At 54.0% G+C, this 22,985-nt stretch overlaps 1 protein-coding gene across 1 annotated transcript in view; it reads left to right on the plus strand.

Moving 5' to 3' along the window:
- The first annotated feature begins 2,789 nt into the window (after positions 1 to 2,789).
- Positions 2,790 to 22,985, plus strand: part of TTI2 (TELO2 interacting protein 2) — a 456,481-nt gene continuing 436,285 nt past the window's right edge. Inside the window, exons 1-2 of the mRNA XM_068174350.1 lie at positions 2,790 to 2,884; positions 21,830 to 21,844. Of these exons, the coding sequence (XP_068030451.1) occupies positions 2,790 to 2,884; positions 21,830 to 21,844 (110 nt within the window). The remainder of the gene's footprint in view (positions 2,885 to 21,829; positions 21,845 to 22,985) is intronic.

Below are 22,985 nucleotides of genomic sequence, written 5' to 3' on the forward strand. Positions count from 1 at the left end.
GCACTATTAACAGGAAAAATTGAAGAAACAATCCTCTGTACCTCTCCCAACATGTATTTTACCATCTCTACATGTTGCTAAAAACCCTCCACAGGAGCTGGAGGCCAGCATCAAATGAGAGTGGGTAAAACCTCAGATCTGACACAAGAATTGCCTCTTCTTTCAGCAAAATGGAGGGCAGAGTTTTCTCTCCATTTGTCCAAATCCGAAATACCAACAAGGATGAAAATAAAACAATGCATTTTGTATTTAAGCCCAGCAATCACACACTATGGCCTGGGTGTCAATCACAGACTGCTCTGGGTTGGGAGGGACCTTACAGCTCATGCAGTGCCACCCCTGCCATGGGCAGGAACACCTTTCTCTATCCCAGGTTGCTCCAAGCCCTGTCCAGCCTGGCCTTGGACGCTGCCAGGGATCCTCTACAGCTCCACAGCTCTGCTCCTCCAAGCATTGTGGTTTTTTCCCTGCCTTGGAGGACAAACAAGGCTCTCAGTGCAGGTGTGTGCACACGCTGGTGCCTGCTTGTGCTGAGCCATGGCTTTATCTGTGCCTGCAGGAAGGAGCCAGAGGCCACAAGGGTGACATGCACGTGGCATGAATGGCCTAAGGACAGGAGAAGCCGAGCCCCCTCCTGCTGCCAGCCCCTCTCTCCCCCAGCAGCAGTGATTTATCTGCTGCTCTGCAGAGCTGGAGCTCCCCGGCGCAGGGCCTCGGCCAGCGCAGCATCTCTGCGGGTATGGAAGTGTTTAAGGGGTGTCCGCGAGTCCCCGGCTGCAGGGACATGAAAGGGAAGATGCTGGCTGTGATTTATGGCGTGCTGAGCAGTTTGACAGTCCCACTGTTTGAAACCACTGTCCTCTGGCTCCCTCCGGCCCAGAGAGGGCTCGGCGCTCCATGTGGGGGCGGAGGAGCAGATTTATGGCTTTGCTCCCCTCCTGCCCCCTGCCAGATGTGCGGCAGGGAAGGAGGAGCTGCTCTGGAGGGTGCGCTCGGATCCCAACCCTCGGCTCCGCAGATGTTTATTGAGTTATAAATTCAGTCTTTCACGAGGTTCCTCAGAGCTGCTGTGGTGGCTCTGCTGTCCTGGGATGGGGACATTGCCCTGCCACGGTGGGGTCGTGGGCTCAGCTGGTTCATGAGGGTTATAGGGAAGGTGCCAGCATTGCCCACCTGCTTTTCTACCCCTGATTTAGAGCACCTGAACCTTCCCCGAGACTCCCGGCAGCAGCAGGCATGGCCAGCGAGGAGAGCAAAGCCTCCCCAGGAGCCACCCTGCTTCCCCCAAACTGGACAGTGCCTCAAACCCTGGGAAACAAAAAATGTCTCTCTGTCCTTGCTTTCCTTGGCTTTTGGGACTCACAATTTCCCTGTGAGTGTGAAGGATGGAAAGTTCCTCACACGCAGAGAAAAGAGGTCAGGTTTGAGGCAATAGCAGGACTCCGGGAGCTGGGATTTTTAATGACAACAACTTTTTGGAAGTCTGCTGTGTGAGAACTGCCTGCCCCGTGTCCAGCACCCCCCTGGAGCTGCAGCCACTTGGGCTCTGGACTCCTGCACACCGTGCCCGTGTCCTACAGCAGCCTGTGCTGGAGACCCCAAATCCCACCCTGCAAGTCCCTCAAGCTTTGATACCGACTCTTCAAACACTGGATTATTCTGTCCACCCCCTTTAGACTAAATCTGCCTTGGAAAACAAATGGCTCTATTGGGCTCACAACGCTCCTGCAGCTGACTCTGTAATGAGCTGTTTATTATAGTTCCCATAAGTGAAATCCATTAAGTCTGACAGAAATGCAGCGAAAGTTTACATTCCGCATCCGTTTGAGGGCACTTTGGAATTAAATTTGCCCCTTCCCTCCTCCACCCCAGCAAAGCAGCACACGATACTCAAATGAATTTTCCATCATTATTTTCCAGAAGAATAAGGCTGAACTTGAGTGGGCCCTGGATAATTTGGCAAGTTGTCCAACTCGTCTGCTCCAAGTCTGAATTTTCTCCCTTCCAGTGTCAGTTTTCATGCTTGAAAATTTGAAAGGAAGAAAGGTGGTTTGGGGATGACATTGTTCCTTAAATCTTATGCGTGAGTGATTGGATGTTTTCTATCCTCCTCTCCAGATTAATCTCGGTGCATTGGGGTTACTGTTACAGCTGGATGGAAAATGGAGTTTCCATTGTATGAGAAGTTCTGAGGTTTTGTCCCAAATCTAGACAGAAAACCAGTGTCTGTTACTGTGTTTTAACTCAACAATTAATCCTCTCCTTGGGTATCAATTACATCATGACCTTAATACAGAACAGTGGAGTCAAAATGAAAGATCTGGGGATTTTATAAGCATAATGTTGTCATAGTTTTAGACAAAAAGCTAAACAGAACCTAGATGTTAAAGCAAAACCTTTTTTTTTTTTTTTTTCCTGCTGTTGATTTATCAGTTTTCCGCAGAAAACCATTCCAGGTACATCCTTTCCATCCAGTTGCATTGTTGTCTTTAAGCACTGTCTAACACGGCGCAGGCCTGGGGGGTTTTCCAGCTCTCCTGGCAGCGGTGAGGAACTGGGAATTGTGTGAAGCTGTAAAAGGTGTGAGAATGGGGGCAGAAGAGAACAAAATGGGCAACAGGCACCTGAGATAAATCCTGAATCCACGGAAGGGTTCAGTGGGGGGTCCCAGGGAGCTCCGAGCTCCCCGGCACCTGCAGGAGCAGCACTCTGCTCCCCGTGCCCTCTGCAGAGAGGTGGGAGCATCCCCTGGCTCCCCCTGCAGAAGGGGATGAGTGTGTCCCGCTGGAATGGCGCTGGGAACCGCAGCGATTCCACGATTCCACGCCGGGAGAGGCTGCCTGACCTTGGGGAAGCACTCCATACCTCTGCAGATTGTAATCAGGTAATGCCTGAAGCGCTCCGAGGCTGCGGGCCCAGAATGCTGTAAGATGATCCCAAAGGCAATAAAACAGGGAGAAATGCTGCCCAGCCACATACAGAACTGTATCCTTGAAATTACATTTCCTTCCTCCCCTCTCCTCCTCCTCCAAACGTGGCACCGATTTGTCAAGCCCGGACAGATAATCCAGGGCTGCGAGCCTGGTTTATCACCGGGAACGGCCGCATCACACCTGCACTGGGCGGAAGAGAGGCTTTGATTAACGCAGATAAACCCAAAGGATGTTTGATGGCTGTAGTTTGTAAATCCAGCAAGAAAGGACTAATTTCTCGACGGCTGTGTGCGAGCTGGAGAGCCTGCCTGCATTAGCATATAAATGCATTTAAAGTGAGACAAATACTGGTGGCTTTGGCAAGCGGGATACCTCTGGAACCGGGAATGTAAACTGTTTAGAAAAGGAAACATTTCTGTTTAAACGTAAGGAAAAGGCGGCTGGGGAAGGTAAACATCCTCCCAGAGCAGATATCACTGCGGGGAAAGGTGGACGTGGGAGTTCTGGAGCTGTACCTGGGCACGGGGAGCAAATCCTGCTCCAGGGAGTCGTGGGAAGAGCCTCGTGGGATGATCCCCATGGAGCAGGACAATTCCCAGCCAGAGAGCCCCTGCAGCAGAGAGGGATGCACACACACTGCTCCCAGGGCTGCCAAACCCAGATCCATCAGGATAAAGTCTCCTTCCAGATGGGCCTGAGTGATTTAGGAGTGCAGACTCATCAAGGGCTGGGCGGCTCCTTTGGTGTTTGCTTCCCAATTCCCACGGCCCAGGGCTCGCCAGCTCCCAGCACAGCAGAAATGACAACAGCAATAAAGAACCTTCAGAAGTCTTCATCAAGCAGTGACCCGAATTTCTCTCTCTGAGCCTGGCGAAGTTTAAGGTAAAGTCAGGCCTATTGTGTAAGACAAGTCATCCCTCCAGAACCATCCCCTGCACTGCTCTACGGTATGTTTTTGTGGAGAAAAAGAGGAAAAAGGGCAGGGAATGCTGGCAGAGGCCTGGAGAGGCCCCAGCCCTGCAGAATCCCTGACCACTCACGCACGACCCCGCTGCAACACCAGGTTTGTCCAAATAGTCAAGATTTCATCTGTTCATCACTCAGGGTTTGTTTTGGAAACAGCTGTTGGTCCGTGTGGTAAAACAGAAGATGGAAAGTGTCACAGGAATGTGGCTGTCATGCGAAACCTTCCCCAGGAATGGCAAGGAGATTTATATTCCGCGTTTGCTTTTAATTTGGTGCATATGGTTGCAGATGCCTGAGACTGGGGAATGGCACTCACAGCCAGGACACATTTTTCAGGGATGGCTGGTGGCCGAACGCAGGAGCAGAGCACGCAGCAGCCACAGCACCCAGCCTGCGCTGGGAGGGAGAGACACCCCAGCCCCCAGGGCTCTGGAGCCAGCAGAGGTGTCCCCACAGTGTCACCGAGGTGCCTCCCCAAGCCTGGCCCTGAGCTTTTCCTCCTCTGAGCCCCCGGGCACACCTGAGCCCCTGGGGCTCCCAGCATCACCAAGGGGTTGCCACCTGGGCCAGACCCTCAGGTGAAGCATCCCACTCCTCTCCTGCCCCTGCTCACCTGCCATGGCTTCCTTGCAGCACTTTTAAACAATTCTCAGCTTTTTCAAGGCCTGCTTTGGCCAGGAGTGCAAGGCAGGCAGTGGGCAATCAGGAGTTTAAATGCTTTTCTCTCCCTCCTTGTGTTTCTTTTGGGAAAAAAAAAAAAAACAACCAAACACAAACAAACCCAAACCAGATGTGGCCTGGGCACTGCGAATGGAGCAGGAATCTCACACGAGTGGTCCTGGAAATAAACAAGGCTGGGCTTGTAAAATGGAGACTGGTGCTGTGTGGGGAAGGGAAGAGGGCTGAGAAGAGGATCTCATTTTCAAAGAATTAGAAAAATGCGATGCAACTCTTTTAAAAGAAAGGAAGAGAGAGGGAGAGAAATGCAGGGAATGCCACAAAAGTCATGTAGGCAGGAGTGTGCAGCTGGCTGAGTTTGAAAACAAATGATTTTAATCAGCTGCTATTCAACTACTGTCAGCTCTGATTTACTGTGTGCAGCCAATTAAAGGTTTTTGGGGGTTCAAAGATTAGGAGTGAAAACCAAAAGCACGTTGTTGGAGGGAAGGAACACTGAAGCAAGAGCAGGAGTGGGGCTGTCCCAGCCCTTCCCTGGTGTGGGGTCAGATCCCTGGAGCCTGGCACAAGGGCTCACCTGGGTTTGGGCATCCTGGCTCAGCTCAGGCTGGGTGTGGGACCCCGGGACACAGCCCCTAGCCCAGGGCCCCCCTGCCTAGGCTCAGTGAAGCTCCCAGGATCTGGAGTGAGAATCCCTCTCAAACTGGGACACCCCAGCTCCTCTGAAGCTGTACAGAACCCAGCTGCAAGGCTGGATAAAAGGAGTGGAGGAGTATAGAAGTGCTGTGATGAAATGAGGCACGGTGTGATGGAGGAACAGAATGCCCACGATGTCCCCTCGTGTCCTGTTGCAACACCAGCACCTGCCTGTCCCCGAGCCCTCTGAAAAAGGGGGTTCAAGTGTTATCCCTCTGACACCAAGCAAGTTACTTCCATCACCTAAAACTGACAAAAGGGCTCGAGCTATCCTCCCCCTCACAGATCATCACTAATCTACTCGAGGCAAACACTTCCAGCAGGGCTGTGATATGAGCTCTCCACAATTAATTAGTCGGGCTAAGTACTATGCAACGAATGAAATTAAAAAGAAGAACTATCTTCCCAAGTCCAGAGCTATCTGGGTGTTTGCACAACTCCCACCTTAGTGGCAGATAATAGTCTGGAGCCTTTGATCCTCTAATAACTCTCCCAGCTCTTGGTGCTGCTGAGTGCCACAGGCTGTGGCTGCCGGGATGTGCCACGAGGAGCCGGCGTCTCACCGTGCCCCACAGATTATGCTGGCTCCTGTTGGCCCTGGGACCTGCCGTGTGTCCCACAGATTATGCTGGCTCCTGTAGGCCCTGGGACCTGCAGCTCTGCTCATCCCAGAACTGCCATTGTGTCCCACAGATTATGCTGGCTCCTGTTGGCCCTGAGATCCTCATCCCAGAACTGCCATTGTGTCCCACAGATTATGCTGGCTCCTGTTGGCCCTGGGACCTGCAGTGTGTCCCACAGATTATGGTGGCTCCTGTTGGCCCTGGCACCTGCAGCTCTGCTCATCCTGGAACCTGCCATGGCGCTGTCTTTGTTCCTCCCATTTAGCACTTTGATTTGTGCGGCTCTGCCGAGAATCTCCCTTGCAGCTTGTTGACTTATCACTCATCCCCGTGAGCTCCCATTCTCTCCCCTCCTGACAGCTCTGCCTAATGTACTTATTCATTCCATTTAAATAAATCGAAGCGGGCCTATGACAGCCGATAAGTGAGTCACACAAGAACAAACAGAAAGGAAGCACTGCAAATAGTCAAATGTCAAGTAGGAATGGAAAACTGTCCCTATAGCTCCAGCGAACCTTAGATGTCTAATATTTATGGCCAATTGATGTCATTAGAAAGTAAATAAGCCCTCTTATGCTGCATTACAAAAGATTAACTGCAAGCAATGGAGTTTAAATAGCACAGATAAGTGCAGATGGAAATAAACCTGTTTAAAGCTGGAAATATTTGCTGAACCTCCTTGCTGCTTTTAAGATAATTGATCTCTGTATATCTGTATTGAATCTCACCATAAAAGCTTTGAAACGTCTTCTGGCAGAGCCCAGCTCACTCGTGACTCAACCTCTCCTTATCTCTCCAGATTGCAGAGGGTTTTTTCATTCCTCAGCACGCTGGGTGGGGAGCTGGGGCGGTGTCAGCACTTTCTACCCGGAGATGCTCCAGGCTGGGGCTGGAAACCACCGGCCCCGGCTGCAGCTGTGCCCAGCTCCCCTCAGAGCCCGGGGACTGGGGGAAGGTCCCTCCCGGTGCCATGGGCCAGCCGCAAAGGACAGCAGGAAAATGAGCGGTGACTGAGGCGTGCTGCAGCCGAGGGGCTCTGCAGTTCCGTCCTGCTGATGGGGGAAGCCAGCGAGAGAGGAAGGGAGGAGTGACTGCTGCCCCGTGCCCACACTGAGCTCTGGGCACGTCCCACCCAGGGCCACTCCTGTTCTAGCGCCAGAACACGCTCCCAGCCCTCGGCTGGGCCAGCCCGGGGGCTTGGGGGACCCTGTGCCCAAATCTCCGCAGGTGAGCGGCACCTGGGAGGGGACAGAGGGGACAGGGCTCCAGACGTGCCCGCGGGAGGCTGAGCACGGCTGTGCCCCGTGCAGCCCCTCGCACAGAGCGGGAGAAGGTGGGAGAGGGGCACACGTGGCCAAGGCAGCAGCCCAGGCGTGGAACACCGGGGCAGCCCCCACGGCCAGGTCCCCGTGCCCCTCCAGGCACCATGTGAGCAGGAGCCGGTGCCGAGGCAGCGCCGCAGCGCTCGTGCACTGCAGAAACATTTATTTGATCCTCCAGCTCTGCTCTCAGGATGATTAATCTGCGCCCGGCTGCGTGCTCCGGCTCTCCATAAAGGCAGGTGCATGTGTTGGTGTGCTGCTGCTGTCAGGGCCGTTAATGTAAGCGTCTGTTTTACAGCCCAATTGACAGCAGCATTGTTCTGGCAGGGTTACAGCTCTGACATGTGGAATCAATCTTTTTAACCTGTCAATTAATCAGTGGGCAGCTGTCAGCCCAGCTGAAAGGCCTGAAGGACAGTGCCCTTTCAATGGATTATACTGGATGCTCGCTGGAGTAAAATTGAACACTTCAGTCTCAGGAACTCTCCCTGCATCCAGAGCAACGCTCCATCTCCTTCTCCTGCAGGTAACCACACCAGGCCCTCCTGCACGCAGCCAGGCAGGGAGGGACGACAGCGACAGCCTGGCTGTGTGACACACTGCCTGAGACAGCTCCAGAGCACGGCTGCAGGGCAGGGGGAGTGGATCCCTGATCCCCATAACCCCTGATCTCTCCTGATCCCCCAATCCCCTGATCTCTGATCCCCTGATCCCTCGATTCCTGATTTCCAATCCCCCGATCCCCTGATCTCTGATCCCCCAGTCCCTGATCCCCACATCCTGGAGCATGGCGAGGCTGGGGCTGGGAGCTCCAGCCCTGCTGTGGAGGGGTGTCACAGGGAGCTGTCCCCATGCTGGGGCCCAACACCCCAATGCCTGCTGGCAGCCCAGGTGCCCCCCAAGCCTCAGCCCAGTCCCTCAGTGGGTGCTGGGACTGTCCTGGGTCCCCATTGCTGCCCTGCAGGCTCCCGTGCCACGATCTGACCCCACAGCTACAGAGCCACTGCAGGAAATCTCCTGCAGTTCTGTCTGTCACTTCCTTCAGGGCTGAATCTCTCCACCATTTCCTTGCTCTTTCCAAGGGTCATTCCCACAGCAGGAAGGTGCCTGGGGGAGCTGACACTTGTCCATAACACGATCTCCCTTTTCCCACAGCACTTTGAGATCCTCTCTATCACCTTTGGAGGTGCTGGAAAGGGGACAGCAAACAGCCTCAAAGTGACTCGGAGTGGCCAAGACCCCCTGGCAGGGGGCAGCCCCAGCAGGAAACAAAAGCATAACCTTGAAAATGCAGCATTTCCCTGGTCCCCTCAGCCTAATGTTGTGTGCTGCTCCTTGAGCGGCCACTAATTTGATTCATATGAGAAGCTTGACCTTATTCCACCAAGTGTTTTCCAGCCTGGATTTCTCCAACTGCTTGTTTATAAAGAGTATATGGAGCATTTAATTTTTTTTTTTTCAGCTGCTTAGGAGCTTGTTTTTTTTTTTTTTTTTTTTCTTTTTAAAGGCAGTCCCAAGAGTGCAGGGCACAAGTCCCAGCCCCTCTCCCCCTCCCAGCCATGAGGGTGCCCAAACCCCCTTCCCTGCTCTGCTACTGGGCAGGGAGTTAGGATCATTTATTTGGTGGCTGCATCATTAAGTGGAGGTGACTCCAAAGGCCATTATCTCTGCTCAGCACAAGCAGGGAGCAGGGAGTGCTCTCCGGGTAATCTATCTTAGGATCAAAACGCTATGGAGACACAGCGCAGCTCCTCTCAAGCCTTAATCTCTCAGCACCATCATTTCCTGAGCCAGGAGGGGCAGGGACCTGGGTGCCAATGCCTTTCGTGATGAGTTTGCATGATTGATCTTTCCAAAGTGCTTTTTGCCTTCCTTGCCATGCAGACATGGAGAGGTGCAGTTTAGGGATCATCCCTGTGTGAGATGGCTTTGGACAATTAGTCACAAGGGGAGGAGTCCCCTCCTGCTTTCCAGCAAGGGGAACACGCTCAGGGCATCAAGATCTGCAGCTCTGCGTGCCAAGGAATGGCAAATCGTAGGGTGGGAGGCAGGCACTGACTTTTTATTTGTATAAAACTCCTGAATATCTGCCCCAGGTCTAGAGCTGAACCTCGGAATGGCATTGGCTCCCAGACACCTCCGGCAGCCACCGCTCTCACCTGATTTATTTTCACATTGCACTGCAGGAAATAGAGAAATATTATCTCCTGTTTAGCACAGCCAGCAGAGAGGCAGAGCCCAGCCAAGGTCACAGAGCCAGGCTGAGGCACAGAGTGGCTGAGCCCTGCTCCCTGTGCCCACCTGGGCAGGCTGAGCTCAGGGAGATGGGCTGGGAGAGCTCCTGGCAGCCCCTGGGAGAGACACACTAAAGAAGAGCAAATAGCACTGAAATATTTTCATCTGGGGCTCTGTTATAAGAAGTGGCAAGACTAAGCACCGAGTGGCTCCTAATTTGCTCCTGACTCTTTTAATCAAATTGAGCTTTCAGCCCTAATCCTGAGCCAGGCTTTTCAGAAGAGATTGCAGGAAGATTATTCATCAAGAGGAGCAGCAGCTCCGAGCAGTCATCAGCACCTATTCTCCTGCCAGAAGAACGAGGTGACCTGTTCTGCTCTCTCCCCAGCCCTGCCAGCCCCCCTTGGCACTTGTCACTGAGTCAGCAGCAGCAGCCCAGTTTTGGGGGGCTCAGGGCCTGCCTGTGCAGGGTGGGTGCTGAAGGGAGAGCCCGGAGCCCCTCTCTGCCCTGGCACAGCCTGGCTGTGGGAGTCGGGCAAACACGAGCCCAGACCGGGTCTCACGGGGTCCCCACGGCCCTGCTGGGCTCCGTGGGACACAGGCCACCCACGCTGAGGTTACTCAGCTCTGTCCCCTGCTTCTCCCCACCCTGGGGTGCATATCCCGAGGTAAAATCAAAGTGAGAATTCTCTCCCACGATTACAGCACGCACTTGGATGCAGTTGAGCCTACTGATGATTTATGTGCCAAACACCCTCTCCTCCAGCCACAGGGACAGGAAGATTTTAAGGTGAAATTGTCAGATCAAAGAGAGTTTACCGAGCTCCTTTAAACAAATTTTTACAATAATAATTTCCCCGTGCAGTGTGTGCAATAAAAGCCAAGAGATGAGGCGGCCAGGGAGCGAGCCCCGGCTGTAAATCCCGGCGGGGCTGAGCTGCTCCTGCTCTCTGCTGCCTGGTTTATGGTGTCACCCGGTCCCAGCATCCCCGGAGTGAGTTACAGCCTGCAGGCAGCGGCTGCCCATCCATTATCCCACATGTAAACAGGTATTCACACACAGCAGCTCCCCAGCCTCCTCCCCGGCACTCCATCACGGCTGCAGTCTGCCCCGGCCCTGCCAAGGTCACAGCTCTGACTGCTCCTGCTCCAGCACGGGGCCAGCCAGCAGCTCTGCCAGCCCCACGCAGGCTGACCCCATCCCCAAATTAACTCTGATTCTCTGAGCAGAGCCAGCCCCACGCAGGCTGACTGCCCCCCAAATTAACCCTGATGCTCTGAGCAGAGCCAGCCCCACACAGGCTGACTGCCCCCCACATTAACCCTGGTGCTCTGAGCAGAGCCAGCCCCACACAGGCTGACTGCCCCCCAAATTAACCCTGGTGCTCTGAGCAGAACCAGCCCCACGCAGGCTGACTGCCCCCCACATTAACCCTGGTGCTCTGAGCAGAACCAGCCCCACGCAGGCTGACTGCCCCCCACATTAATGCTCTTGCTCTGTGCAGAACCAGCCCCACGCAGGCTGACTGCCCCCCAAATTAACCCTGGTGCTCTGAGCAGAACCAGCCCCACGCAGGCTGACTGCCCAACCAAATTAACTCTGATTCTCTGAGCAGAGCCAGCCCCACGCAGGCTGACTGCCCCCCAAATTAACCCTGATGCTCTGAGCAGAACCAGCCCCACGCAGGCTGACTGCCCCCCAAATTAACCCTGGTGCTCTGAGCAGAACCAGCCCCACGCAGGCTGACTGCCCCCCCAAATTAACCCTGGTGCTCTGAGCAGAACCAGCCCCACGCAGGCTGACTGCCCCCCACATTAACCCTGGTGCTCTGTGCAGAACCAGCCCCACGCAGGCTGACTGCCCCCCAAATTAACCCTGGTGCTCTGAGCAGAACCAGCCCCACGCAGGCTGACTGCCCCCCACATTAATGCTCTTGCTCTGAGCAGAACCAGCCCCACGCAGGCTGACTGCCCCCCAAATTAACCCTGGTGCTCTGAGCAGAGCCAGCCCCACGCAGGCTGACTGCCCCCCAAATTAACCCTGATGCTCTGAGCAGAGCCAGCCCCACACAGGCTGACTGCCCCCCAAATTAACCCTGGTGCTCTGAGCAGAACCAGCCCCACGCAGGCTGACTGCCCCCCCAAATTAACCCTGGTGCTCTGAGCAGAACCAGCCCCACGCAGGCTGACTGCCCCCCAAATTAACCCTGGTGCTCTGAGCAGAGCCAGCCCCACGCAGGCTGACTGCCCCCCAAATTAACCCTGGTGCTCTGAGCAGAACCAGCCCCACGCAGGCTGACTGCCCCCCCAAATTAACCCTGGTGCTCTGAGCAGAACCAGCCCCACGCAGGCTGACTGCCCCCCACATTAACCCTGGTGCTCTGTGCAGAACCAGCCCCACGCAGGCTGACTGCCCCCCACATTAACCCTGGTGCTCTGAGCAGAACCAGCCCCACGCAGGCTGACTGCCCCCCAAATTAACCCTGGTGCTCTGAGCAGAGCCAGCCCCACGCAGGCTGACTGCCCCCCAAATTAACCCTGGTGCTCTGTGCAGAACCAGCCCCACGCAGGCTGACTGCCCCCCAAATTAACCCTGGTGCTCTGAGCAGAGCCAGCCCCACGCAGGCTGACTGCCCCCCAAATTAACCCTGATGCTCTGAGCAGAACCAGCCCCACGCAGGCTGACTGCCCCCCAAATTAACCCTGGTGCTCTGAGCAGAACCAGCCCCACGCAGGCTGACTGCCCCCCAAATTAACCCTGGTGCTCTGAGCAGGATAACTCAGCAGCAGCCTGCTCTGATCACCAACCCGAGCCTGGCTCCATCCCCGTGGCAAAGGGGAGGCTCAGGGGAGGCTGGGGCTGCTCTGGGGTGTTCAGGGACATCCTCCAGCCCTGCTCTGCTGGGGGCCTTGGGGCCATCCCAAACCCCATCCTGCCCCTGATCCTCAGCCCAGCCTCTGCCTCCTGCTAGAGGGAGACTTGTCCTGCATGGCCCACCCGGCCTTTTTGGGGGGACTTTCCCCTCCCACCCACACCCAGGGCGAGCTGCTGGGAGCACTCGGTGCCCCAGCCCCGCTGGGGACCGCAGGGACAGGGGTGCAGCTCCCAGACTGCAGCCCAGCTGACACAGCCAGACCCTGGCCTGCGCTGAGCCCCTGTCAATGAGATTTGAAGGTGCTCAGCAAAACCTTTTAAAGGATCCTTGAAGCAGAATCAATAACCAGTTCATCATCCTCCCTGCTTCTCCTTCCCCCACGATGCCTTTTCTAAAAAGCAGCTGAGAAATTCCTCAGTCACTGCCCAACTAGCAGGCAGTAAATCTGCAGAATATAAAGATGATTTTCATTTCCATTGGGTTACTCTATTTTTCTCTCTAAATATTTCAGGGGAGCTCGATTCATGGCTTCTCTTTTGGCGTCCAAAGAAAATAATAATAATTTTTTATTTAAAAGGTAGAGAGCAAAGCCCGGAGCGCTGGGGGCCCTGTATTGTGTTTCAAATGGTTCCCAGCTTCATTACTAGCTCTAAGCAAGTTCTGTATACATCACCTAGTTTAATTCAGCAATATCATCAGTGTCAATGGGCATCCAGCGGCTGCTGGCTATTGGTCATCTGGAGCTGACACAAACTCAATAAATACTCCATAACCCCTGACAGCCGCCAGCAGATTAGCCCGGAATGAGCGATGGCCCCAGCAACACCTGCTGAACCAAATCACCGCCGTGAGTGATGGGCCCGTAGCCAGCCCTGACCACAAGTGAGATCAGGGGAAGAATGATTTTATACTTTAGGAAAAGAATTAGAGATGGTGGCTGGAGTGATTGGAAAACCTTCCCCAGGTTTCTCACTCCTTCCTGCCCCACTGGCACGTGCAAGCTGACCACGGGCTCCCAGCAGCAGCACAGCTTTTATTATTCTGTGCATTACTGATGTCACCACCAGTGACTTTATTTCATGTCCCAGCGCATTATTGCTCTAAATTATCCTTTCAAGCTGTTTGGTGAGACCTTAACCACTGCTTAAAAATCTGCACTTCATTCAAAGGTGCAAATGGAGCTTCAGGTGCAGCACAGGAACCTCCAGAGCTGATCCCAGAGACCAACTGGAGCTCAAACCACAGCACTGCACCAGGTCTTGGAAAACCAGAGGAGCTGAAACTCTGCTGTCCATTGCATTCCTGAATTTCTGCTTGCCTTGGGAAGGAGAATCATGGAGTCACAGATGGTTTGGGTTGGGAGGGGCATTAAGGCTCAGCCCATTCCACTCCCTCCCAAGGACAGGGACTCCCTCCACTAGCCCAGGCTGCTCCAAGCGCTGTCCAACCTGCAACCTGATTTTTGAAGTGTTTGAAGTGTTCAGCTCCCAAGAAAACCACAGGTACCACCAATACACCGAATAACCAGAGCTCAACCAGAATGACAGGGCCACAACCAGCTCCGAGCTCGGGGCTTTTTCTCATTCACTGCCTCATTTCCCACATGTTGGTCAAGGACTGCTCTCTGCTCAGGGGCCTTTTTGATCTTTTCCTCCACAAGAGGCTCTTTTGGCTTTTCTCTGTGCCTGTGTCACCTTGGGAGCACTTCTGCAGCAGCAGAACCAACCCGGCTCGGCTCCTCGGTGCCTCAGACAATCCTGGGCCCCCCAGCCCCACACCCTGAGCTCCACACCCCTCCAGGGCTGTTCCTCGGGCTCCCTTTCCCAGCGCCTGGCACTGCTCCCTCCCTGGGACGTGTCTGTGTGGCGGGGATGGGATGGAGGTGACAGCCCCGCGTGTTTGATCGTGCTCCTCTCTGTCTGCTCAGGAGCTGTCAGCGATTTCACTACCCCGAGTAGCTGTCACTCCACTTTTGGCTCTAGGATCCTGTTTTGATTCCAGCCCTTATCGAGTTTATCTAGAATCCTTCTGCTCATTTAAAAGAAAAAAATAAAAAAGCCACCCAAAAATCTATCTCTGATTGGAAGTGCTTTTGGAGTTAGCGCGAGCCGGCTCCCGGAGCGCCCTGCGTGGGTTTGATGCACTCCAGCCTAATTGATGTCCCCGGCTTTGAAGAGCTGTCTGCATGAGGGGCCCGCCAAAGTCTTTCAGAAGTAATGTGATTTGCTGGAGAGCCCTGGTGTAGGTTTACAGAAACACTGCTGCTCCTGCTGCCAGCTTAAATCAGATACCAGCCTGACCTCGGCAAGCAGTGTCTTCTCCTATAAATTCTGGCATCACAGTGAGTTACATCATTCGAGCTGCATTATGTGCTGCTACAGACAAGAAGTCACGCCAGTTAATGTGGCAGCTGGCCGGGATTTGAAGGCAAAAGCACAAGGCTGGAAAATCCAACCCCACCTTTGCCCTGGCACCCTGGCTGCTCTGCCAGCCCTGCCCTGGCCGGGCAGCTCTGCTCCCCTGGGGCAGGGATGTGCCTTCTCTGGGCACAAAGCCCAGACTGACTGCTGGGAGCCTCTTCCTCCCCCCTCTGCCTTGGACAAGGAGAGGAAGAGGAGTCCTTCATCCCCAGCAGGCAGGAGCTGGCTGATGGGGCTCTGTGGGGATGCCAGAGCATGGCCAGGGAGATCCCACTCGGGTCACCCAGCAGGACGGGGCCCCTGGCAGCCCAGGGCTCTGTGGGGGCACAGCTGCTCCCAAACACATTCATCTGCTCCCAAACACGGCCCCTGCCCGTTCCCAGTCCCCTTCTCACCAGGGCTCCCCAAATTCCCACCGCGAGCGCTGGGCCCTCACTGCCCAGCCTGTCCTCCCTGAGCCTCCAGCTCCCACTGGAGCAAAGGGATTTTCCAGCATTGCCAGGACTCCTGAGCCCTCCTGTGCCCATCCCCGTGGCTCAGTGCCCCCAGCCCCCCTCTCCTGGCCTGACAGCCCTGCAGAGAGCAGTCGAGCCACGCTCACCGATGGGCACTTCTCCCCTTCCAATTAACCAATTAGGAGATAATTTGATTTGCTCTCTCAGGACTGCAGCCATGGAGGATGCAGGGAGCAAGTGCTGGCCCCACATGCCAGTGCCAGGCCCAGCCCAAATGTCACCCCTGGAATTTTGAATTCTTCCCTGCCCTTCTGTCCCTGTTCCCCAAACCCAGCACTTCCAGCTGCCCCTGGGTCTCGGGAAGGTGCTGCAGGCACAGACAATTCACGAGAGTCCCTGGAGCAGCAGAGCCTGGACAGGCTGGGGGCTGCTTAGTTTGGACAGATCCTTGTTTTTAAGGGGGCTGGAAGGGGCATCACCCAAGTGCTGCATTTATCTCACACAGCAGTGAAATATTTCACATATTTAGGATAAAAGTTTTTGAGCAATTTTCCTTCATTTAGGCCATGCTGAATCCTTCTGCCCAACTTTTGGGCTGTGTTAAGTTATTGCTTTCATTGTGTTTTATAGAAGCTGCTGCCCATCAGAATATAAGGGTAAAAAGAAACAGTTTTGATTTTTCTTTCTGAGTACCACAGGATGAGGAGGCAGAGACAGAGGTACATCTGTGTGCAAACCACTCCATGAATTTTCCAGAGAGGAAAAATCTTGTGTCCTGGTTTGGATCTCACTGACGGTACCAACACCACTGTGTGTGCAGAGATTTCTTTCTCCTTCTGCCAGGAAACACCAAAATCTCAGAGACAGCTTGGGATGGGGGAAGAGATGATGTGTGGGGAGGAGACAGACCATAATATTATGAAGCACCAGGTGAAAAACGACAAATGGATCATTGCATTGTCTCTACCCAGCTCTGCCTTGAAAGCCTTTTTCAGTGTAATTGTAATTGATGCTTTCCTCCGCCTCTGTGAAATGGTTTAGTGGTTTGGAGAGGATTTAAAGGAGGGATAAATGTGTGAAATCTGCCCAGGTTTGTGCCAGGCTGCAGCTCCTTCTGCCCGGATGGACCACGAGGCCCTGGCACTGCCTGATCCCCGTGTCCCCTTGTCAGGGACACCCCCAGAAGGTTTCTGTCCCCTCTGGGCTGGCCTGGGTGGATTCTGAGCTATGCTGGGTCAGTTTTGGGCCAGCACTGCTGGAAGTGTCCCCAGGACAGGGCTGGGGCTGTCTGTGCCCCTGGGGACAGAACTGGCATCTCCCTGGGGTTTGGCAGCACTGGGGCCAGCTGAGGGAGGGCTGGCAGTGCCACACCCGGGCCACCTGAGGCTGGCTGGGACACGCCACCCTCCCTGCTGCTCCAAGGGAAAGGATGTCCCTGCAGAGCGAGCTGGAAGGGGACTCTGCAGAAAGGGAAGGAGCCAGCCCAAACCCCTCTGAGCACTGCCGCCCCCGGGCAGGGGCACAAAGGGACACAGCCCTGGAAGGGACAGGGACAGGCTCAGGAGACATCGTGGGAGTCCTCCCAGGACATGGGGCAGCAGGAGATGGGAAGATCCCACTGAGGGCATCCCCTGAGATATCCTGACCATTTCCTCCCTGCTCCTGAAGCCCACCTACCCCTGGTCAGAACTAGCCAGGGTTTGCTGGCCTGTCCCAGGTGCCACAGCTCTGCAGAGGGCTGGAGAGAGCTCCTGCAGGACAGCAGGGTGGGGCTGCTCCGTGCCCATCACGAGGGAAACGAGGGCATTAACAAAGCTGAGTGCATAATAAATGGGAATTTATTGTACAATTAGCACCCAGAACCTCGGATGGGCATCTCTGCTATTTTAAATCTGAATAAATAACTACATTAACACTACCCCTACCAGTTGTTTTCCTGCAGCACAGACAAGGCCCAAGTAATTCACTAAAAATAATGAGCCTGGCTCAGTGAAGACCAGCAAGGCTGAGAGAGCTCAGCGGGGTTACATCCACAAAGGGATGTGCCCCAGCTGTCCTGGGGATCGCTGCTGTGTGGAACCAGGAGAGGAAAGGGCTCTGGAGCCCTGAGCTGCCCCAGCACAGCCAGGCTGGCACCTGGGCACAGCACAGCCCCTCTCCAGCCCAGAGCCCTGCAGAGCCCCCACCTCCCTGCAGAACGAATTCCCAGAGAGCCATGCAGAGTCCTGAGCTGTTGTTGTTGTTATTATTATTACTATTCTTTTAAAAAGTTCCCTCTGCAGACTGCTGTGCCTGTGACATTCCCTTCAAGCTGCAATAACTAACCTGTCACAGCCTACAAACGCCGACAATACAGCGCCGTGTGGGGCTGACTTAATAAACCTCATTTACATTCATTTTGATTCGCTCAGGCATTGAAAAACATTTCACAGGGAAAAAGAAATAAGTAGGAACCTCTCCAAGCTGACATGATGTTTGCTGATATGATACGAACGGACTTAATAGCAGCACGTATGAGAACACGCATTCCTTACAATATTTGCAAATGGGCTTCTTTTTATTTACTTGTGGTTTTTTTTCCCTTTTTTCTCCTCCTTTGTGCTGCTGCTCTGGAAGCAGTGCCATGGCCACAGCTCTGTGCCACGGGCATCCCCAGGGGCTGCTGTCCTGGATGTCCCTGTGCCAGAGTGACCCGTGGGGTGGGCAAGGCACAGAATCAGGGAAGGTTTGGGCTGGAAGGGCCTGTAGGGATCAGGCTGTTCCAATCCCCTGCTCCTCCTCCTCCTCCTCAACGTGGTGGCTTGGTTCTTGCTGCAGATTTCTGTTTTGCTCCATAATCTGAGCTCCCTGAATTCCCTTCCTGCAGCCAGTCTGAGCTGGGCTTCCCAAACTGGGCCAGCCCAAGGCTTCCAGCAGTGAGGGCCAGTGTGGGTCCAACCTTGGGGTGAGCCCAGGCTGGGAGGGGCTGGCAGAGCCTGGCAGGGTGAACTGCCAGCCCTCCATGGAAAGGCTGGCACATCCTGGATGAAATGCATCCACTCAGCTCCAGGCCATAGGGTGGAAAACTCCCCAGAGTTGCCTTTTTATGCTCTGTCCATCCCTTCCCAGTCTGCACCACACTCTCAGCAGCACAGACCAGTTCCCAGTGTCCCGGGGTCACGGGGAGCTGCACCAGGGCCTGCACAATGTTGGAGGGATCTCCAACTAAAAGTTTATTTTACCTCAAAGAGTGATAAACACACGGGACCTGGTGGTTCTGTTATTTCTGCTGAGCTTTTTCCTGCTGACATTGGTTTAAAGTAAGTCCTCTTGATTTACATCTGTCTAAGATCAGAAGGGAACAGAAGGAGTTTCAGCAAAACAGGATTCTGCAGATGAACACACGGGGCTCGTTTGCCTTCTCTTATCTGATTTGCATCACTTGGAGAGAGAGTTTAATTTCAAGCACTGGCCCTGAGCAATTGAGAACAGGAAAAATAATGAAACTCCCAAGCCCTGAAGCAGTCTCACAATTTAGCGAGCTGGGAGGTGTGAGGGGCTGGGAAACCTTCTGGGCAAGGGGAAAGCGAGACCTCAAAGTGAGAAATGACACGGGGCGGGGGGGGGCGCGGGGGAAAGGATATTTTGCCATGGGTGCATTCCAACAGCACTTCAGGAAAAACCCAGAGGCTGCTCAGCCACAGCACAGCCTGATCCCACAGGACATGACATCACACCACCTTGGACATGACATCACCCACTGCACCACCTGTGACATCACATCACCTGTGATGTCACCCATGACACCACCTGTGATATCACACCACCCACAACATGACACCCCCTGTGATGTGACATCATACCACCCATGATGTGACATCACAAGACCTGTGACATCACATGACATCACACCACCTGTGACATGACATCACTCTCATGATGTGATGTCACAGCACCGGTGACATCACACCACCCATGACATGACATCACCCACTGTGTGACATCACCTGTGACATCACCCATGACACCACCTATGATATCACACCACCCATGGCATGACATCACCTGTGATGTCACACCCCCCAGCTGCTCTGAGAGCTCCTGGGTTCGGGTGAGCCGAGCTCCCAGCTCGGTCTGTGGCCCTCTGCCATAATTCCCTGTGAGCAGCTGTTATTTTACCCAGATCTCACCAATAACCCTCCCCGACTCCCCTGCCCTGCCCCTGGCACTCCCAGCTCTGTCTTGCTGGGGAAGATGAAATAGGAAAGCCTTATAAATATGATTGCCTGGCAAAAGATTTGGAAAATACAAAAACTATAAGTGAGATTGAAATGAGAACAAGCTTTGAGGTACCCAACCTTAGTTACTAAACAACTGGAAAACAATAGTACAGCTGGAGGCAATTCCCCCTTTGATTAAACAATGCCCTCTACCTACAGACAGGTCCAAGGGTCAGAGGGAATGTTCTGTCTCACCCCTCAAAATGTGTGGTTCATCCCACACCTGTGACCCTCCCCTGAAGCATCAGGTATCTGTAATCCCATTGGCCCAAGTCTTGTTCCGCACCCACTTTGAAGCCCCCTGATAAGGTGTGCCCGGGGGACCGGAGGCTCTCTTGGCATCCTCTCCCCCCCTGCTACCTCCCTCTCTCTCTCTCACTATCTCTCCCTGCCCCCACTTCTTGGGGCCTGCTCCGAGCTGTGCCTGGCAACTCCAAGCACAGCCCTCACCCCCATGCCCTCTGCAATAAACTGCACATTCCAAGACTTGACTGCAGAGATCTCCCGTCTCCATCCATCCAGGACACCAGCGCTCCTCACAGACTGGCGCCCAACGTGGGGCACACCAGTGCTCCCTGCACTGTCCCAGCCACCCCTCCTGGCCCCTGCGAGCCCCTGGCCCTGTTCCTCACTCAGGGGGAGATGCTGCCCGCAGAGAGGGCTGGAAACTCCAGCTCAGAGCCCCAGCTCCACCGTGGCCCTCGGGCCCCTGAGAGCATCACTGTCCTGGGGTCCCTGTTCCTGGAGGTGTCCCCAGGGCAGAGACACACGGAGCATTCCCAGGAACCCTCCTGGCACAGCCCACCCCTCACCCAGGCAAGGAGCCGAGGGGAAAAAAAATGAAAGAATATTGAACTTCTAATGCACTGTAATTACCAAATGATCCTATCTCAGAAGCAATGGGGCCCTGTGGGATTTATTGCTGTATTAACAGTGGTTTTCCATTGCATTACTTAATGAATAATGTCTAGGCTAATAGCACACACACAAGAAAAAAAGAAGAAAAAAAAGGGGAGAGAACACAACTTCAGTGTAATTATTATTTCTTCTAATGCAGCCACTTCTTGCATAAATACCCATCTCTCTTTATTGGGTTGTTGTTTAAAAAATGTTCCCTATTAAATTGCCATCGGTGCAGGGCATATATTACGGTTATAATTTTTCCTTTTGCTTTATAGAGGTATTTTCCCAGCCCCTAAAGCTCTTTCACACCCAGCTGACCACTCAGTGCCCTCCAGACCCCGGTGCCACCCTTGGCTCTGCCCCCTGGGCCCTGCCAGATCTCAGCTGTGCAAACAGCTCAGCCTCTGTTTATTTTGGTAGCCTCGCAAAATATTTATGGAGAGTTATTCGAGCAGAAAGGCTGAATGGAGATCATTGCAATGTGTCAAATTAAAGAGTGCTTAATGCTGCCTAATCTCCTGGTAATTGCTGTTGTGGCAGCGATGGCATCGGGCTGGGTAAGGAAGCTAATGACAGGGAAAGGGCTGCTCCTGGCACAGCCAGCTCCCACAAGTCGGCCCTTTCATCTCTATTTTCATCTATTTTTTTATCTGTTCATTGATTAAAGGCCCCCTCACTGTTCCAGCACATCCCCTGCTCACAAACAGGGGTTACCTGCCCAGGACAATACCCCAAATCCAGGCAGCCCCTGCCCCACAGAGCTCATGGCCCCTTAAAACATCCCAGACAAGGCAGGTTTGTTATCTCCATTGCAGAGCAGGGGAATGAAAGCATCCAGAGACCACCAGACCCAGCAAACGACAACAACAACAATAATAATAAATTAAATACTTGCTACTGCTGATGCTTCTCTGCACTTTGCAGAGTTTGTGCCGCACTAATTACAGGTGCTGTGTCTGATGGGGCCGGGGTTTACCGGGGGAGTTTTTTACCTCTGATCACTGAGAGCCAAAATCAATCCCCTGTGGGGCACAGGGAACTTGCACCCTCATGGTTTGCCTCACTTTTGTCCTCGTGAGGTCAACAGGGAGAGGAAAAGGAGAAGGGAGACACGGCCTGGACCCAGGGAAGGACTGGGAAGGACAAAGTGGCTGCCGGACACGTTTCCAAGTGAACACTGATTCTGCTCCCTGAGAACTCTCTCTTCTCTCTCTGTTCAGTAATAATCCTGGTTTTGGAACAGCAAACCCATTGCCCTGGCAACCAGCTATGATGTCAGAGGAAATTGGCTCAGACATCCTCAGGGGAAGGAGCAGGAGTCAATAATCCTGGAGCAAGGCAGATCCACATCCTGACACCAAGCACCCAGGAGCAGCCCTGGGAAGGAGCTCTCTGAGCGCTGCCCCAGGCCCAGCCTGGGCTCCTTTTCTGGGCAGAAAAGTGTGAGGCCGCATTCCCCACAGCAGCAGCAGCCCGCAGTGAGCCTGGGGCTCACACTAGCACATTCCCAGTGATGCCTCCTCTCCCAGGGCTGTGGCAAACACCAACACTCCCCAGAGCCTCAGGGCTGCCCTGCGTGGGGCAGGGTGGGGGAGAAGCCCCCAGCTGGGGTAGGAGGGGGGAATGCAGGAAGGGCTCTCCAAGGGGAGGGGGCTGAACCGGTCTGTTCCAGTCACGGAGCGCAGCGAGCGAGAGGTTCATCATTAACTGTCAAACAGCGGTTTTAATCAGCCCTGCTCCTCGGTGGAAGATAGATTTAATATCAAGGCACATTTTCAGAGCCATTAGTTTAATTATGACAGGTGTCTGCAAACTGGATGGCTCCGCTTTCAGCTCTGAATGACAGCGCTTAATTCCACGGGCCCACAGGGGCCATGAGGGTACTTTACAAAAATGAGCTTCCATTAAAGCATAAGTGTTTCTTTCTTCCTTCCTCCTTTTTTTTTTTTAATACATATATATATATATTTCTCTCCTTTTGTTCTCTCTTCTCTACTGAGAAAATGAGAGCTGATCAGAAAATTGCCCTTTAGCAGAAGCCAAAATAATTTTCCTTGCCCATTAGGAGGGGTATTACAGGTTGGGAAGGCTGTGCCCTGTGCTCTCTGGCCAGGCAGAAGCACAGCAATTTGCTGCTTAACCTTTCCATTATCCATCTCCCTCTCCGGTGTTTTCCCAGTAAAGAGATAAATAACCAATAATAACAAATAATGGAAGGTTTGGCTGCCTGTAAGATGCTGTTTACCCCAAGCAGAGACTGAGGCAGGTTACCCTGAGCCCCTCCAGCAGTGTGTCCAGCTCACAGCACCTCATACTCACCTGCTTTAGGCCCCAAAGAGTCTTCCCCTCACCCTTGCTCCCTAAAAACGGGGAGGTTTTCCATCCTCGGGGAAGGCAGGGGTAAACCCACGGGGACTTTTGCAACTTTGGGAAGTTTGGATCAACTTTGCTAACGCCGCAGCTCCAGCCCTGCCCGGGGCCTTCAGCCCAGCCCTGGCCGCTCACCAGCTCCCTGCCGGCGGCTCCTGGTGAACGTCCCTAATTCCCTGCTGGAATTTCGCTCCAGCTCCCCCCGGGGCGGACGGAGGCCGCCTCCCTCTGTCCCGTCAGCTCCCGCCG

The sequence above is a fragment of the Anomalospiza imberbis genome, chromosome 28, assembly GCF_031753505.1.
Source record: "Anomalospiza imberbis isolate Cuckoo-Finch-1a 21T00152 chromosome 28, ASM3175350v1, whole genome shotgun sequence".
NCBI classification, from domain to species: domain Eukaryota; kingdom Metazoa; phylum Chordata; class Aves; order Passeriformes; family Viduidae; genus Anomalospiza; species Anomalospiza imberbis.